Below are 15,920 nucleotides of genomic sequence, written 5' to 3' on the forward strand. Positions count from 1 at the left end.
AAAGTGGATGTGGAGTACGACAGCGAGATGATGGTAAGGTAGTTTCAATTGTTTTCGGATTGCTAAAACAGTCTTTTACTTCGCCAAACCTACACTCTTCTTCGAGAACCCATGAAAGAGGACGCATTTCGCAAATGTGAGCCCGTGTCTCCTCGTCAGACCCCACTAACCATGCTATTCTAGCATTATATATACAAGGACGGCAAAATCGCTCAAAACAAGCTGGTGCGCGCTGGCCGACGCGCTTCGCTAAGGCCTGCCCAGACAAACCAGCGAGACCCGTTACGCTTCAGTATTGCAGTCAAGCCACTGTGGGACGAATGGCTGCTGAAAAGCCAGAGAGTGGAGGTAACTCTCCGCTCATTGCTCAGACGCATTGCATCTAGGCGGACGCAGTCTCCGTAGTTGCAGCTGCTGCCTCGGGCTCAGCTGCCTTATCAGCACCATCAGCACCATCTCCGCTATTCTCAGCCTCCGCTTGCGCTGCGGGTGCGTCCTTGATGACATCCTTGTCGGCTTCTGACATGTGCACATCGTCATCCTCTCCGGCAGTCTTCGTGACAGCAGCTTCAGTGGTAGTGTCGTTGATCTTCAGTCCCTCTGTGGCCTTCTCGACAGAGTGCGCCTCGTCCTTAGCAGACTCGGACTTCTCCCGCTCTTCGCTCTTGGCGCCGTTGGTAGCAGCTGGCTCCGACTCAGAAGCCAGAGCGCCACTCCACTTGTTAAGTAGATCAGCGGAGCGCTTCTTGAAGTTTAACTCTCCCTCCATTGGGATAGTTTCAAGCTTCATGATCGCCCTCAGGACCTTATGAACCTTGGTCTTCTTGATTACTTCGGCCTCTAGGTCCTCATGGGCTTCTAGCTGCGTTAAGTATTCGGACATGCTCGCCATATCTTCATCCTTGGGTGCCTGGTCGCGCGAGAGGAAGCCCTTTTGCAAGCGATGGCGGAGGTACAGAACCTGTTTCTCGCGCTTCAGTAGTCGCTCCTCCTCGGTCATAGGTGGCTCCTCTGGGATTGGGTCTGCAACTTCCTCGCTCGACTTCTTCTTGGTCTTGGGTTCCTTCTTTGGTTTCGCTGCCGATGCATCCTTTGGTGTCTTCGTGGTTAGCTTGAGCTTGGTCTTGGGGGTCTTTGCAGCCTATGAAAGAATTAACGGATGTCAAACAATCGAGGGTCGTGACTCATACCTTCTCGTTCTCGCCATCGCTCTCATCACCCTTCTTGCGCTTCTTGGTGGCCTTTGCCTTCTTAGCTGAAGGAGCGGCCTCGTCAGCGTCTCCCATCTCAACATCTTCTGAGTCCTCGGGGGCTGTGCTCTTGCGCTTGGCAGCCTTTTCGGCCTTTGCCTGCTTCTTCTGATCCTTTTGCTCCTGGTCTTCCTGCATCGCCGATTCGTGAGCAGTCAACATCTCCTTGAAGTGTGCCAGATCATGACCTTCAGCGGCAACCTGGTACGCTTCCCAGAGTTGTTTGTTCCTCTTCCCTTGATTGCCGGACTCCACATCCTTCTTGACCTCTTCAATGTCGAATGGCAACAAATCAGTGTTTACTTGCCATGCAAATTCGTTGGTGCCCAAGAACATGATTGGGTATCTTCTGTCTTTGGCGTTTTTGCCGCCCTCGAGAAAGTCCTCGCGGTATGTGCCGTCGATGCGCCTAGCACTGACAGGACGCTTGCTGAGGAGCGATTCCGGGAGCATCTCCTCGTCGCAAACAATGACTGGCCATGGCTGGTAACCGCGCATGGCGACCATGAACATATCACCAGGAGACACGTCTAGACGCAGCTTGACTTCCTTCTTTCCCTTCTTGGCCGGTGTCTTCTTCTTATGCTCGGGCACACCTGCGCCAGACTTGCGCTTGCCATTGGTAGCCTTCTTTGGTGCTGGGGTGCCATTCGTTGCTGGCGCGTCGGAGGCAGGAGCGGCATCTGGAATAGTGGGTCAGCATGCGAACGCGACGTATAGACAATGTACACGGAGCCCGGAACTTGCAGAGAAGCCTGGCTGCACTTACCAGCGTCATCGCTAGCTGCAGATGGCTCTGCTTGCGCGTCAGCAGTGGCCTCCTCCTTCACAGCATCGTCCTTTTGCGCGCTGTCGTCTTTGGAAACTGATCCACGGTCGCGTTAGCTAATGTCTCTTTGGTTGTTTGCGCACAAGTAAGTCGTTACCTTCGGCGACGCCTGAGGTGGCTATGACGCCGTCCTCAGCCGGCTTTGCCTCAGCAACAGCAGGCTCCGCTACAGCGTCTGTGGAACGCGTCGGCTCGTCGACAGTGTTCGTGGCATCCGCAGACACGGGTGGTTTGGCTTCCTCGGCCATTGTGCGAGTCGAGCTCACGCTTGTACGATGTCGTGTCGACGCGTAAGAGAGGCGCAGATTCGCGAATTACCTCTTCGGTGTGTTGGGGGCGATGGCTATACCGCGTGATTGATGGTCGACCAGGCTGATCGATGGTGCGCGGTGGGTGAGGTGGTTGGGTTGTATTGTGGTGGTGTGGGGAGGGCGAAGAAGAGATCGGAGACGCAACTCTTGAACTTTCCAGCAACGCCAGGCGTAACACGTGACGTTCTTCAGCCAGCACGCACCACGCGGGCTACCGTGTTTGGAGAAGTTTGAGGTAATTCCTTGTCGCTCGTACAGGCACCAGTGAGGACTTGGTAGTGTTGCAGCAAGTGTGACGTGTTTGCTGGGTGGTGGAAGGAATTCGCGCGATGCGATGACTTGGGTCCGTGCAGGAGTACAGCCCTGAGAGCAGCCGCGCCTCCGGCCAAGCAAACCCACCGTTCTGATACTTGTGCACGACGCTTGGAGATGATGCGCAAGTGATGGTCTCCCCTCGTCGGCGCAGCTCTTTCGCTGGTGTCCTTGTTGTCTTGTTGGGCTGGAGTGAGCGCTTGAGCGGTCGATCGGTTCTGACTGCCAGAGGCTGTAGACGAAGCTGTCGAGGTAAGAGCGCAAACTGTCGGTAGGAGCGACACGCGCCGAGATGACACTTCCTGGCTCTTTCTTGTCTTGTCAAGTCTGTACACTTGCTGTTAGCCGATGGCACTCGTGCTGTGAGGACGATAAGACGGGAGTAGCTAGGTTGCGTGGCACCAAGTCAGAACGCTGAGCTGCGGGGTCTCGGACTTGGTCAGGTAGGCTTGTCAGGGTATTTTTGCATTTCGGCTACTACTAAAATCCGTCAGCTTAAATACGACTGGTGTTGGAGACAACAAAGAAACACTCACCATAATCTAGCATGCTCTGCCAGTGATCCGGATTCTATCCGGAAGACAAAGCGCGCTGCACTCACAGACCTATTGTCCCTGTATCATAACGGCCCCTCTCCTGCGCAGCCAAACCTCGTTGCAGATTTTACTGTTATCTTGTCCGAGTGGCACAAGCAGCCCATTCGCGGTTGAATCAGTATGAGAGTTTGATGTATCTGCCTCAACCGTATTTGCAACGCTCTCTCCAAAGTGCACAACGACGAGCCTACCGTTTGAAAGGCGAAGCCAGTTGAATTTTACTCTTAGGGATACCACACTGTAGTTTGTATCGATTGTCTGATGTGTGTAGGCTCACTGGCTCTTTTGGGTAAAATCCCAACAATCTGGAACGTTCGTACAGTTAGCTAAACGCTTGTAACATGATTGCTTTTGGGCCAGCTTGAATAAGTCCTCCGCTTTACAGAGATCGCTCACGTTCCGTCTCTTCGTTTCGGTCGTTGGTATGCTTCGCCCAGAGAAGCAAAGAGTGCTCAGGAATGAAGGTCTGCCTGCACACGACATAGTGCACAACGAATGTTGTGAGAGGATCTTAGAGATACGAACTGCAGAGGAGGTGTGCAGAGGAGTGCACATCTACTACCACCCCGCACACGGATCTATGAGCGCAACAACAGGCATACGTGAGGAGCACGATTTCGGCCTCGGCAGCCATATCCAGAGCTACGTTATAGGATCTAGTTTTGGCCGTGGCTCCGTGATAACTAGTATGCCTTATCAATGCTGGATTGCCAAGGTATGTCCGTCCCACGTTGGATGTACTTCAACGGAGGACACAGAATCGATCATATCCTTAGGCAGAACTGAACATGGGGCTTCCAAACTGAAAGCTGACCCGGGTTATCACGGTCCGAAACAGGGGGTTTCCGTATCCGCGTTGACTATCGATAAGCCTGACCTGCGTCTTCCATCTCTTGCCAACCGTTCGCTGCAGAGGCGCGCTCGCTTGTCACATGTACTTGTAGGCTCCAACTCGACCGAGGATCTCGTTGTCCAGTTTCGTGGGAGCATTGCATATAGCGAAGTGTTGTCGCGATTCTCTTTCGCACTGTCAAATCGCCAGTACTAGTGTTGTGCAAATACATGGAGAGGTCGCAGAAAGTCTTGGTGCACCAGGCTTTCCGATGTGGTGTGCGGTAGTCATGGTTGATGCTGCGGCCTTTGCACGTGGAATGATTGGGAAAAGCTCATCCAGAGCTGCTTCTGTAGAGCCAAGGGATGGGGGCCGAAACCAGGCCCTTCTCAAGACCTCAAAGTCCCAGATGTAATGTATGCATATTTGTCAATGTATCTGTCCGAGTCGGTTGCTTGTATGACGCATGGGATAGTCGTTCGTTCGGCCGGTGTACGTAGGCGAGCGAGGGGCAGTGGTGCGTCAATAGTGCCATCGTGTCGTCGTGGTGGGGTAGATGATTGTGAGGAGTGCAAAACTGCTATCCCATGTCTGCGTATGGGGCATGCGTGATATTCTTCGGCCGGCGATGTGAGGATGTTGATGGTGTTCGAGGCGGGCGGCTCCCACGAGCGACCTGTGGTTGTCGCTAGTGGTCCGGCCATCACGTGTATTGTTAAGCGCTGCAAAACCATCCCTGAGCATAATCAGAGAAACGCTGTATGTATTTCGTCTTGGTCGTGGAGATTAAATGGCCACAGTTGGGATATCTGGGAAGAAACGCAACAATTGAGGTTCTAGACGCGGCGTGAATGCATGCACTTGGGATACGTGCTTCGGCAGACTTGCGCAGGTGCACTCAGGCCGCCTAGAACCGCTGTCATACGTTCTGAAACAGGAACGTACGGGACACTGCAAAAGCCCTACCCGCTCAAGCCCGGTTCGCGCTTACCTAGTGCAAGGGAATCGTGGACCCAGAGATCTGCATCCCTAGCTTTCGTCACAGAACAGAAAGCTGCGCAACAAAGCATCCCCGCCATCCACACCAGAATCATGGCGACCGAGGCACCCACGACGAATCGCGCACCAACCAGCGACTACTCAGCAGCGTGGGCAGACAAATACCGCGGTGTATGTATTCTTGAGCACTGACAGCATTTTGTCTAACCGTTCGTAGGCGACTGTAGAGGACCTCGATCCCCCGCCTGCCCTGTCCATCCAACCCTCAGACCCAATATCATGGGCGCTCATGTCCGGCCTTGAGCGCGACTACACACATCTTACAGTCATCTCCCAAACGAACCGCGCACTGCTCGGCTACATCAGCATTCCGCATCTGCAGCAGCTCCTCAAAGAGGGCAAAGTCAAGGACAGCGACCCCGTCGAGGCGGCAATGCACAAATTCCAGCGACGCGGCAGGAGGTACAAGGTCATCACGACCGAGACCCCGCTAGAGGAACTCGAGCAATTCTTCGCGGGTGGGGTAGACGGAAGTGGCAAGCAGGAGTTCGCCGTCGTAACGGACGCCAGTAGGAAGTTTGTCTTGGGCGTAGCTACACGGGCTGATTTGGAGAATTTTGCAAAGAGGAGGGCATAGGGATACTCAGGGAGTGGTTGCAGCAAAACGTGGGAGGGCAGGTACCCATAGGTGCATTGACAGGCGTTTATCTGGTTATACCCTATGGCCGGTGCTATGCAAGCTGGTTTCAACACACGGCTGGAGAGACAATGGGCCTCTTCAAAATAGCCACCATGTTACTAGGAAGCATAGAATGGTAGTCTACCGTTAAAAGAGCAAACTTGACTAGCTTGCCTACGTTCCACTTATGCATAGCGTTGTGTACAATGCCATGTTTCGTAACACCAAGTCGTCCAACCTTACTCCTTCCAAATATACACTCTCACATATAAACGTATTAGACTACTTTTCTTACGAAGAACGCGTTGGATCCCGCAAACGTCATGATAGAAGGTAATGCACCTGCTGAGTCATGTCCTCTTCTCGTTTCCGATCCATGGTCGCCATGCGCAAACCATGGTCTCGGGTTCCCCACACACCGGAAGGTAGAGCGACGGCTCCTGATGGTTTTTTTGAAGTTGGATATTTCAAGACGCAAAAGTCCTTCATCGCACTTTTCTTTCTCTTGCATAATTAGTCGCTGGCATGCCCGCACCTTGCTTCCGCATGCGCAGTAGACCCCTCCTCCAGCACCAACTATCACAAGCCTGGAGACCAGCACTCCGAACGCCAACGAGACTCCCTGCACTACCTGTTTTCGCATCGTCAAGTTCGAGATGCTATTCCCAAAAAGCGACCAAAGCGCAAACGGGCGCTGGCACGACGACGCCCGTTCCTGACAACGCGAAGCCGCCCAAGTCCAAGTTGCCTTTCTACTTTGAGGCTGGATATGCGCTTTTCGCGAAGAGGCCGTCGCGGCCATTTCCTCCGCCATTCCTGTCGCTGCCGTCGACTAGTTTCTCGGAGCCCCTGAGTACACATAACAAGAGTAGGGATCGCCGCCCGACTGTGAATGGGGAGATGATTAGAGGAGTTACAAACGGGGACGATGCGGTGCTAGTCAGTGAGAGCTTCATTGCAGCAAACGATGGTGTAGGAGCATGGGCGACGAGAGAAAAGGGACATGCCGCGTAAGTCCTGTGTTGTTTGGTTACCTAAGGGGAGCAAGTGCTGATCATACCCTACACAGTCTGTGGTCCCGACTAATTGCCCATTTCTGGTCTCTTGAAATTGAGGGCGCATCCTACTCTTCCACCTCGCCTCCCGATCCTGTCACGTACCTCCAGACTGCATACGAACTCACCAAACAAGCCACCTCCTCGCCCAATGAATGGCACGGCACAACCACGGCCTGCGGAGCGCTTCTCGGGGCAGACAACGAGCAACCAGACCACCCTTTGCTCTACGTGACGCAACTAGGCGACTCCCAAATCCTCGTCATACGACCAAGTAGCAAGGAAGTCATCTACAAAACGCAGGAGCAATGGCACTGGTTTGACTGTCCACGGCAACTGGGGACGAACAGTCCAGATACACCAGACAGCAATGCGGTCATGGACTGTGTGGAAATCCGAGAAGACGACGTCGTACTGGCGCTGACGGATGGTGTAGTAGACAATTTGTGGGAACATGAAATTGTTGAAAACATCTGCGAAAGCATGGAGAGGTGGAATGGCGACAAGGAAAAAGACACAGAGGATCAGACTTATGCTGCCGGTATGCAATTTGCAGCGCAGCAACTGATGAATGCTGCCAGAGTGATCGCTCAGGATCCATTTGCTGAGAGTCCGTATATGGAGAAGGCGATTGACGAGGGCTTGTCCATCGAAGGAGGTCCGTTTATTCAGCCGTATGAGCGAGACATTCTGCTGACCTTGTTCTAGGAAAACTCGACGACATCAGTGTTGTAGCCGCACAGTGCAAACGGCGCAAAGGATGAAATCGCGTAGCGACATTCTGATGACCCAAAACGTGCAACGAACTACAGACCGAACTACGTGCCAATTGGCAGTAAAAGCATCAGGGTATCACGCGCTACGTTGGCCTCGACTCCAGAAGTCACGTAGCAATGCCGCGGAAGTTATACCAGATCCCATGATACATACCGTCAGGTGCAACCACCATTTGCCTTCCACGCACGCACCGTAGCGCCACGCCGGCAACTGAGAAACACCATGCGTCGCAGAGCATATGCCAAATGAGGACTTATTGGTGCGCAACCCGCATGTTAATGCACGGCACGATGATAGAAGAAGTGGATGAGCGGGTACGATAGTATTGTCATGAATTGCTCGGGGTTGCGATATGTAAAGTTGTTTAGTGTACAGTGGCCATGCGGCTGTTCGAGGGCGTAGTGCAAGCAAACGCATACTCTTTACCGGCCCATGTAATCCTGACATAGTGTTCTCGGTAGTGCATGGGTAAAAAATGGCAATAATGTTATCTGAAGACGTCAAGGACAATCGCGACCGGAGCAACTTTGACCGCTTTTCCTCATCTCCTTTTGGATGTACGCCTTCCGGACTGGTCACGATCGTACAATTTCTTCACTCGGTAGCACCGCAAACACCGCTTTGCGTTCGTATAAGAAGCGTCGGGCTTCTTTGCACACGCGCTGCAGAGAGTGGGTATGTAAGCATCCTATGACTTTGGGGTTTCTCCTTCCTTGCGAACCGGTGAACCTGTGGGTGAGCGGGTGACACGACGTCTAGCCCTACCAGTTTTGCTGCGAGATCGTGACCTGCTAGAGCTTAGAGACCGTTTGCGCTTCTTGATGTCGGCGCGAGAGCCGTTGGAATCAGCTCCGGACGAGGTAGAACGTCTGCGCCGACGCGCTCGCACAGGGCTTATAGACATGGAGCTCGAGGGCGAGCGACGCCGGCGGCGCGGGGGGGTTCGTGATCGTGATCGTGATCGCAGCCTGGGCGCTGGTGAGCTCGATTTGGTTCTAAATGGCGGGGAACTGGAACGCGAAGCATGTCTGGATCGCCTCCTGCTCTTGCCCGGAGACCTGTCCCTCCTTCGTCTTGCAGGTGGAGACTTGCTACGTGAAGGAGAGCGACGACGAGCACGGCGAGGCGGAGATCTTGAGCGGTCAGTTGACGGAGAACGCCGCGTTCGACGCCTGGGCGGTGGAGATCGAGAGGGTTCTGACGATAGTGAGCGACGTGTACGACGAGGTGGTGGAGATGCAGAACGACTGCCCGAGGGTGAGCGACGGCGGTCGCGGGATCTATCGCGACGTCCTCCACGGCCACGGCCACGTCCCCCTCCAGGTATGTAAACATCACGCTCGCGAGTAGGTGGAGAGGGTCTCCGTCTCCTGTCACATGTCAGCGGTCTTCTCGTCTGGCATAAAAGCGAAAGACATACGGCGGTGATCTAGAGTCGTGCTCGCGTCGCGGGACGCCTCTGTCAAAGTCTCTGCCGCGCCCTCTGCGATCGCTGCCACGGTATCTTCCTCCTCCACCACGGCCGCGTTCGGGTCTATCAGAACGCTCGCTCTCGCGGAAAGCGTTGACCATAGCATTCTGCGCTTGTTCTTCGGCGCGTCGAGCATCAGCTGCGGCTTTCGAAAGCTATGGAGACTCTTAGCAATGGCAATGGCGTTAGTGCGTAGTTTGGCTTACCTGCTCCTGCTGCAGCTCGGCCTTCTTCGCCTCCAGCAGTTCTCGGGGAACACCCATAGGACTGTCTTGCGCACTCAGCATGAGGTCCCATAGCTCTTTACAGAAAGGTGCTGTATCCTTGTTGAGGAAGCCCGTCAGCTGGATTTGGATTTCCTTGATCTTGGGCTGCCAGAGGTTAGCAAACGTTGCGCTGTGCCGGTTCTGGGTCTACTGACAAACTGGTTCTGTTCGATCAGATTGTAACAGGTCTCGACTACGATATCGTCTTCATCGCCGAGAATAGTGGTGATCCTGTTAGCAATCCACTTCTTCATGAGGTCAATGTTGACTTTCTCGATGTCGACCTTCTTATCGAACTCGGGTGGGAACTTGGTTGCCTTGAGACGCTTCTGATCGACACTAGACGCCATTTTGAGAAATCAAAGATAGAGTGCAATTGGGAGAGGAACGGAGTGACGCGTGTGGAGAAGGATGATTTCGCGACGGTGTGAACGCTGGAGCTCGGGCGGACCCATCTGCGGGCTTGGCATCCATCTCCGGGGCTACGTCAGTTGTTCATGCAGGTACGACGCGCTAAGCTCCTGCCACCCGCCGCCTCGAACTCACCCTTTCCCTCCGACATCTTGGACTGGGAATCAGCAGAACGCAGTCTATAGCAGGGCACTGAGAGAGCACGACAGCATAACGCTAATATGAAAATGTGCCATCAGCACAACGGCCTGCTTTACTCGCCTTCGAACAATCTGTACGAGGTTTGGCTGTCCCAATCAAACAGAGCTAACATGCTCAACATGCACTTGCTGTATTCGCACGTCCCCTCCTTCAATTCTCAGTCAACCTTTCTGGTCACGACTTCTCTTCCTATCTTGAAGTCATGAGATTCTGACCACTCAGGATATGGCCACAATCATCCACTCACCTGGACCAGCATATCATTTCCCCACGACCCATTATACCACTCCGGTTGTCTCTCAAACTTCTCCTCCGCATCCTTTTGTATATCGTTAATTCCGTCCCCACTTACCATGACGGATCTAGCTGCGGTTTCTGACGCGCTTCCTTTAAAGAAACCAGAAGCGCCTACTGAGCCAAAGCCCGCCCCAGAACTTCCAGCAGAGCCTGCAGCCGAAGCGCCTCTTGACGCAGTTGAAGAGCCTCTAGTTGAAGGTAAGACTGAGCCTGTTCCTGAAGAACCGGTACCAGAATCGGTACCAAATCCGGCAGCCGAAACTCATCCTGAGATCGAGGAGCCTTCGATGGAAGATCAGCCAGCACTTGTTCCCGAAGAAATCGTAGCAGATCCAGAACCAGTACCCAACGAGGTACAGAATCCCGCAATCGAAGCTCCTCCTGAGCCAATAGACGCTTCTCTTTCCGAGCACCCGCCCGAGCCTGCTGCCGAGTCGGCACCCGAACCCGCTCTTGAAGAGCTAGTCGCAGAGCCACCAGTTGAAGAGCCTGAAGCTGCACCTGCTCCAATTCAACTTCCTATGGATCCCGAAATTGAAACAGTGCCAGAGCCTGAAAGTCTTCCAGGAGAACCGCCAGTAGAGCCACCAGCTGAAGGACCTGAAGCTATGTCGGAAGAATTGCCAGCGGAGCTTCAAACCGAAGAACCTGCCGCTGAAGTGCCTGAAACAGAATCCCCAACCGAACCCATCCTACAAGAACCTGAAGCGGTTCCACCCGCAGAGCCAACATTGCAAGTACCTGCTACAGCACCTATCGAAACGGAACCTATAGAACCTGCGCCAGCAAGTGAGCAAGTGTCAGAGCTTGTAGCTGCTCCTGAAGCTGAAGTCCAACCTACACCTGTGCCTGTCCCAGAGGTGGCCGGACCAGAAGAATCCAGGGCAGCGCCGGCTGCCGAGCCTGAAGCTGCCCCTATTCCTGTAGCAGCAGTGACAGAAGCACCAACCGAACGCGCACCCGAGTCAGAAGCTGCGCCTGCATACACCGCTGCAGGGACGGGAGATTTGCCGTCTGCACCTCCTGAAAATTTTGTGACTGAACCCACACCGTCTGTAGCAGAAACAGAAGCACCAGCTCCTTCTGTGGCAACGACGGCCACGTAAGTACATTCAGTATTTATCACCATCACTATACTGGATCCCAATTTCACAGCTACTTGTGTACTAATGTTCTCCAGAAAAACTCGCAAGCGCGACAAGATCAAGCTACTCGCAGCCATGCGCGCACCACCCGAGTCTATCCCCATCATGGTGCTTCTTCGCCAGAAGAAGAAGGCTGGTGAGGACGTCAAGGCCATAGCAGATGCTATGCTCGCATCCGCAGGATCGTGAAATGAGTTGGAAGATTGGTATTTGGATCGTGGTGGTGAACTTCAAGTCTCCCTAAGGAAACCCTCAACCTGGCGTTGATTACCGACTCCTATGTAGATGCTACTACGAAGCGAATGGGTCCCTTAATCTTACATTTTTTCGTTTGACCAACGCCCCCTTATTTGCTTAAGCAGCTACCGACACGAAGGATGTGCGGAGATTGCCGCTTCTCTTCTCTTCGTACTGATGTATTCGATCCCCTCACCGTCCCTCTTTGCGTAGGCTTGACGTTATCGGTCATGACCGCAGATGCAGCCCGACCTCAGTCTCTACTTCGAGTCCACATGTGTTCTCCTTCCTAACCTTGCGCTTAATGTCGCACAGCATCTCTTGTGTCTTTGCATGTCCATGCTCACTTCCAACCTCCTCTTCCCTCACCAACGGCTTTCCTAACCATATTCCTCGCCTCCTCAAGTCCTCTACCCAGCTCACCCCTCTTATGCGCCTCCTTGACTTCGTAATGTAGTTTCAGCAGGTCCTTTGCGCGCTTGAGGTCTGGATCTTGCTCATCGTCTGTTGCTGTATTGGCGTTTGCGGCGTTGTCATGAGAGGACGTGGAGGTGGGATCTACAGAGCGCGCAGATACGAGGGCGAGTGCTGCAGCGGGATCCTACAATCGAAATAGTGGTTAGAAAGAAGGGTGGATTCATGGAGACGAGGATAGGGTGACGTACACAAACGCGTAGCGACACGAGGTCGGATAGCATTTCCGCAAGCTGCATTGTGTTTCCTTGGCTTTGCGCCGTGTTCATAGACGCTGAAGAGAGTGTAGGAATGCGCCTTCTTTGGCCACAAATGTGTAGTGGCTGTTGCGGTAGTCTGGTTGCGTTGCAATCGAAAGTGGGACAGATGGCCCAGAAGCTCTGGTGTTGGTTCACATGGCATCCCCCCACATCTCGGTCCCTAACCTAACCCCGTAGCGGGCAGGGGCCCCAGAGCAAAACTCCCGTCGATTGCCGCTTAAGTATTTTCCCGAAGCCAGTCTGCTCCAGCTTGCAGTCATATACATGTGCTTTTAGGTTACGTTTGAAAGATTTGGACTTATTTCGTCATGGCAAGCATACAAGCTATCAGGGCGAATTGTCGCAAGGTACGTGATTTCGTGTACAGCTAGTGTTGTTAAGAAACCATAGAAGGAGAAAGAGCTGGAAAGTCATACTATGGCGATAATAACGGCCATGATCGACATTGGCTATTGTGGCTTGTGAAGGTAGTTTCCCTGCGCTTTGGGATTGGACCGTTGAGGAAGCTGTGTTGGAAGGGAATGTGATTTTGATTCAGCACAAAGGGAGGCTTTTGGTATAATCTGACGCCTCGCAGGTCATGTGCATAGGCAGGAACTATGCCGACCACATCAAGGAGCTGTCCAGTGCTACGCCCAAGCAGCCTTTCTTCTTCTTGAAGCCACCATCGTCCATCTTGCTACCAGGCGCTGGCCCAGTTCTGCGACCTCGTGGTGTGAACATGCACTACGAAGTTGAGCTCGGTCTCATCATGGGCAAGACAATAAGGGATCTGCATCCTGAGGATACTAAAGGTGCTATGGATGCTATTGAAGGTACTACGAACGCCACACATGGAGCCAAGTGTAACACTACATGGCGTTCCTATTGAACTAACTTCCGAAATACAGGCTACATTCTCGCTATCGACATGACCGCACGTAATGTGCAGGACGAGGCGAAAAGAAAAGGCCTCCCGTGGTCCATTGCGAAGGGTTTCGACACATTTATGCCCATCAGCAACTTCATCGCGAAGAACCGCATCCCAGACCCACAGAAAGCACACCTTTGGCTTTCAGTCAACAACGAGATGAAGCAATCCGACAACACTGAATTGATGCTTTTCCGGATCCCAAGACAGCTGAGCGACATCAGCAGGGTCATGACGCTGGAAAAGGGCGACATTGTACTAACAGGAACGCCAAAGGGTGTGGGTCCAGTAAAGACGGGTGATGTCATGCGTGCGGGAATCAAGGTGGATGGTAAAGATATCGAAGAGGCGAACCTGGAAGTGCCAGTTGCGGATCGCGAGGGTTTGTACGAGTTCAGTGAAACATAAGGCGGTGTTTCCATACGTGAACAAAGATCGGAGTTCATTAGCTCTTGAAAAATCTAAGAAGCGTCGAGTTCAGAGATCTCTGCTTTCGTCCCTGTGCCGCTAGACCTCTTACTGGCTCTACCTGCACCAACAGCTACTTTGGTCCGGCTGGACGTGGTTCGTGTGCTTGGAGGCTTCGAATTGGCCTTGTAAGGCGATATATTAATTCTGTCCGCTGTGGAGCTTTTCGTGTCATCGCTCTCACTATGTCCGAGCCTTGCTGCTTTTTGCGGGTTCCTTAGAATGACGATCAACGATCTTTGTTCATGTAGACTTAAATCATCTGGTCGAACCGGGGAAGGATTCCTTTTCTTCGCAGGCGGTGTGACAGCCTTTTGCACGCTCGATTTGACGGAGCCTCTTGTGATCCGCTCGGTATGTTCCATGGTTGTCTTCTTGGCTGGACCTACTGCAGCACTTCGCTTTGAGTTTGCCGTTCTTCTCTGTGTAGCCCGAGTTGCTGTGCTGGGTTTGGTTTTGACTTGATCTGGTTCTTGCACATGGGCAGTCTTTCGCTTCTTGCGCGACGATGAAGCAGGCTTGACCAGTTGTATAGATGAAAGAGGTGTAGAGCTACCTGCTCCTGGTGGCTTTTGCTCCTCAGCCTCCTGTGCTTGATTTTTCTTAGCTTGGGCACGTGTCAGGCGTTGAGTTTGAGGCTCTTTCTCAGGTAGCTTCCGCTTTCTCGGAACAGCTTTACTGGCGACCGATGTTGACTGCGGAGCAACTCTGGCACGTGGGCGGGTTTTACGCGTTGAGGCTGGGACTGGTGCTGGGGCTGGAGATGTGCGGTTGTGGTGGAGTAGTTGTGTCGGAGGTGGAGAGACTCTGACATGTGAGGGAGCCTCGCACGTTGGAATTGGAGCCGGGCCTCGAGACTGGTGGATGTGTGGCAGAAGCTGAGTTGCAGGGGGAACGCTATATTCTAGTTTGTTAGGCAAATCCCGGAACTCTTTTTGTTCTTCTAGATTTTGAAGCAAAATGGAGTCGTGGATCGATGGCCTCTGCATCAGTCTATGTCTGGCCGACTTTGTCGGGCTATCTAGAGTTATTGTTGGAGCGAAGGCGGTGTTTGGATTCCTGTTATCATCAACAACATTGTACAATGTCATTTCGGAAAACTGCCTTACCTGTCTCTCATCTCTGGGCTTTGTGGAACCTGGATTTGTTCACATGTAATCTTTTGCATAGGTGTCGAGTCTTCTTCGTCGGCTTCAGTAGTCGCTTCTGAAAGCACGGCGTTCGGAAACGGAGGTGGCGTAAGAGCTCTCGTGATGGATGTCTGGGGCCTGGGAATTGTTTGGGAACCAGCGGTATTGGTAGTGTGATCCGGTTGGACAGCTCTGAGATGGGTGACTTCTTTTTCCAAGCTTCTGATCCGGCGGGTATCTTCAGTTCGACCAGCTTCCAGAACGTCAAGACGTAAAAGAACATTTTGGAGATCTCTAGGGACCTGTCTAAGTTTGTCCAGATCCTCTGTGGCATGGGACATAACATTGTCCAGCTCGATCTGCTTCTGCCTGACGTGCTTGTTTGTGTCAACGAAGATGCCCAGGCGTTTCATCTCGCCCACTGCCCACTTTTCGAATGCTTTGTCGTCATCTTCGGCTTCGATTGCTGCGAGTTTCTGCTCTAGATGACGGACTCTAGATGTAGCAGCCTCTGCAGCCTCCGCAACATGTTCGGTAGTTCTGATCCGGGCATCGTACTCTTCGTGCTGTCTCTGGAGTTTGCGCATCTCCGTGAGTAGGTGAGCGTGTTGCTGTTTCATTTCTGGCCCCCACAGCAAAACCTCCGCCGATGCGAATGGCATACGTGAGTCGATCTCGCCGGCCGTGCTCGGCCGTCGGGGAGCCATGGCAGCAGAATGTGGAGTAGCAATCCAACGGCAGCGGACAAGGCGGTGCGTTGTTGCAGGTAGTGGTACGGCGTTGCTGCTCAGAGACGAGACCGACTGAAAACGCATGAGCTGTGAGGTGAGAGACAACACTCAGCACGTGATGGTGGGCCTTGTCGCGAGAAGCAGGTGCGACGCTCTGCGGCTTCCTCAGTTGAGCAGCCTCAGTGGGTAATATCATCTCAACAATCTGCTACTTCAACAAGTCAATACGGTCCAGGCAACAATACAAGCGGTGAAGTAAACTCTTTCTTATTTCTTGCT

General features: G+C 53.1%; 8 protein-coding genes across 8 annotated transcripts; 4 read left to right on the forward strand and 4 right to left on the reverse strand.

Moving 5' to 3' along the window:
• Positions 1–38: 38 nt before the first annotated feature.
• ACET3X_006951 (uncharacterized protein) lies at positions 39–2,492 on the reverse strand. Its single transcript, XM_069453137.1, has 2 exons — positions 1,191–2,492; positions 39–1,141 (listed from the first exon to the last, which is right to left on the reverse strand). Exons 1-2 carry the CDS (start codon positions 1,761–1,763, stop codon positions 383–385), a joined length of 1,332 nt encoding a protein of 443 aa, XP_069305719.1. The 5' UTR covers positions 1,764–2,492; the 3' UTR covers positions 39–382.
• Positions 2,493–5,222: 2,730 nt separating this feature from the next.
• On the forward strand, positions 5,223–5,766 carry ACET3X_006952 (uncharacterized protein; the record flags this gene model as incomplete). The annotated part of the gene is made up of 2 exons (XM_069453138.1): positions 5,223–5,300; positions 5,347–5,766. 2 exons carry the CDS (start codon positions 5,223–5,225, stop codon positions 5,764–5,766), a joined length of 498 nt encoding a protein of 165 aa, XP_069305720.1.
• A 567-nt stretch (positions 5,767–6,333) lies between these two features.
• ACET3X_006953 (uncharacterized protein) lies at positions 6,334–7,627 on the forward strand (the record flags this gene model as incomplete). Its single annotated transcript, XM_069453139.1, has 3 exons — positions 6,334–6,818; positions 6,878–7,521; positions 7,572–7,627. 3 exons carry the CDS (start codon positions 6,334–6,336, stop codon positions 7,625–7,627), a joined length of 1,185 nt encoding a protein of 394 aa, XP_069305721.1.
• A 1,155-nt stretch (positions 7,628–8,782) lies between these two features.
• ACET3X_006954 (uncharacterized protein) lies at positions 8,783–9,727 on the reverse strand (the record flags this gene model as incomplete). Its single annotated transcript, XM_069453140.1, has 5 exons — positions 8,783–8,920; positions 8,974–9,010; positions 9,061–9,266; positions 9,318–9,482; positions 9,533–9,727. 5 exons carry the CDS (start codon positions 9,725–9,727, stop codon positions 8,783–8,785), a joined length of 741 nt encoding a protein of 246 aa, XP_069305722.1.
• A 615-nt stretch (positions 9,728–10,342) lies between these two features.
• Positions 10,343–11,620, forward strand: ACET3X_006955 (uncharacterized protein; the record flags this gene model as incomplete). The annotated part of the gene is made up of 2 exons (XM_069453141.1): positions 10,343–11,388; positions 11,467–11,620. The coding sequence occupies 2 exons, from the start codon at positions 10,343–10,345 to the stop codon at positions 11,618–11,620; spliced, it is 1,200 nt and encodes a 399-aa protein (XP_069305723.1).
• Positions 11,621–12,011: 391 nt separating this feature from the next.
• On the reverse strand, positions 12,012–12,381 carry ACET3X_006956 (uncharacterized protein; the record flags this gene model as incomplete). Its single annotated transcript, XM_069453142.1, has 2 exons — positions 12,012–12,269; positions 12,334–12,381. 2 exons carry the CDS (start codon positions 12,379–12,381, stop codon positions 12,012–12,014), a joined length of 306 nt encoding a protein of 101 aa, XP_069305724.1.
• A 329-nt stretch (positions 12,382–12,710) lies between these two features.
• ACET3X_006957 (uncharacterized protein) lies at positions 12,711–13,720 on the forward strand (the record flags this gene model as incomplete). Its single annotated transcript, XM_069453144.1, has 3 exons — positions 12,711–12,749; positions 12,980–13,217; positions 13,293–13,720. The coding sequence occupies 3 exons, from the start codon at positions 12,711–12,713 to the stop codon at positions 13,718–13,720; spliced, it is 705 nt and encodes a 234-aa protein (XP_069305725.1).
• A 1,165-nt stretch (positions 13,721–14,885) lies between these two features.
• On the reverse strand, positions 14,886–15,617 carry ACET3X_006958 (uncharacterized protein; the record flags this gene model as incomplete). The annotated part of the gene is made up of 1 exon (XM_069453145.1): positions 14,886–15,617. The coding sequence occupies one exon, from the start codon at positions 15,615–15,617 to the stop codon at positions 14,886–14,888; it is 732 nt and encodes a 243-aa protein (XP_069305726.1).
• Between the last annotated feature and the right edge of the window lie 303 nt (positions 15,618–15,920).

The sequence above is a fragment of the Alternaria dauci genome, chromosome 6 (assembly GCF_042100115.1).
Source record: "Alternaria dauci strain A2016 chromosome 6, whole genome shotgun sequence".
Taxonomy (NCBI): Eukaryota; Fungi; Ascomycota; class Dothideomycetes; order Pleosporales; family Pleosporaceae; genus Alternaria; species Alternaria dauci.

Bases quoted from the DNA above. Each gene is read 5' to 3' on its own strand.
- ACET3X_006951 (XM_069453137.1), bottom strand. From the start codon at position 1,763: ATGTTCATGGTCGCCATGCGCGGTTACCAGCCATGGCCAGTCATTGTT. The intron at 1,142-1,190 runs GTATGAGTCACG...ATTCTTTCATAG, and splicing joins GCGATGGCGAGAACGAGAAG to GCTGCAAAGACCCCCAAGAC.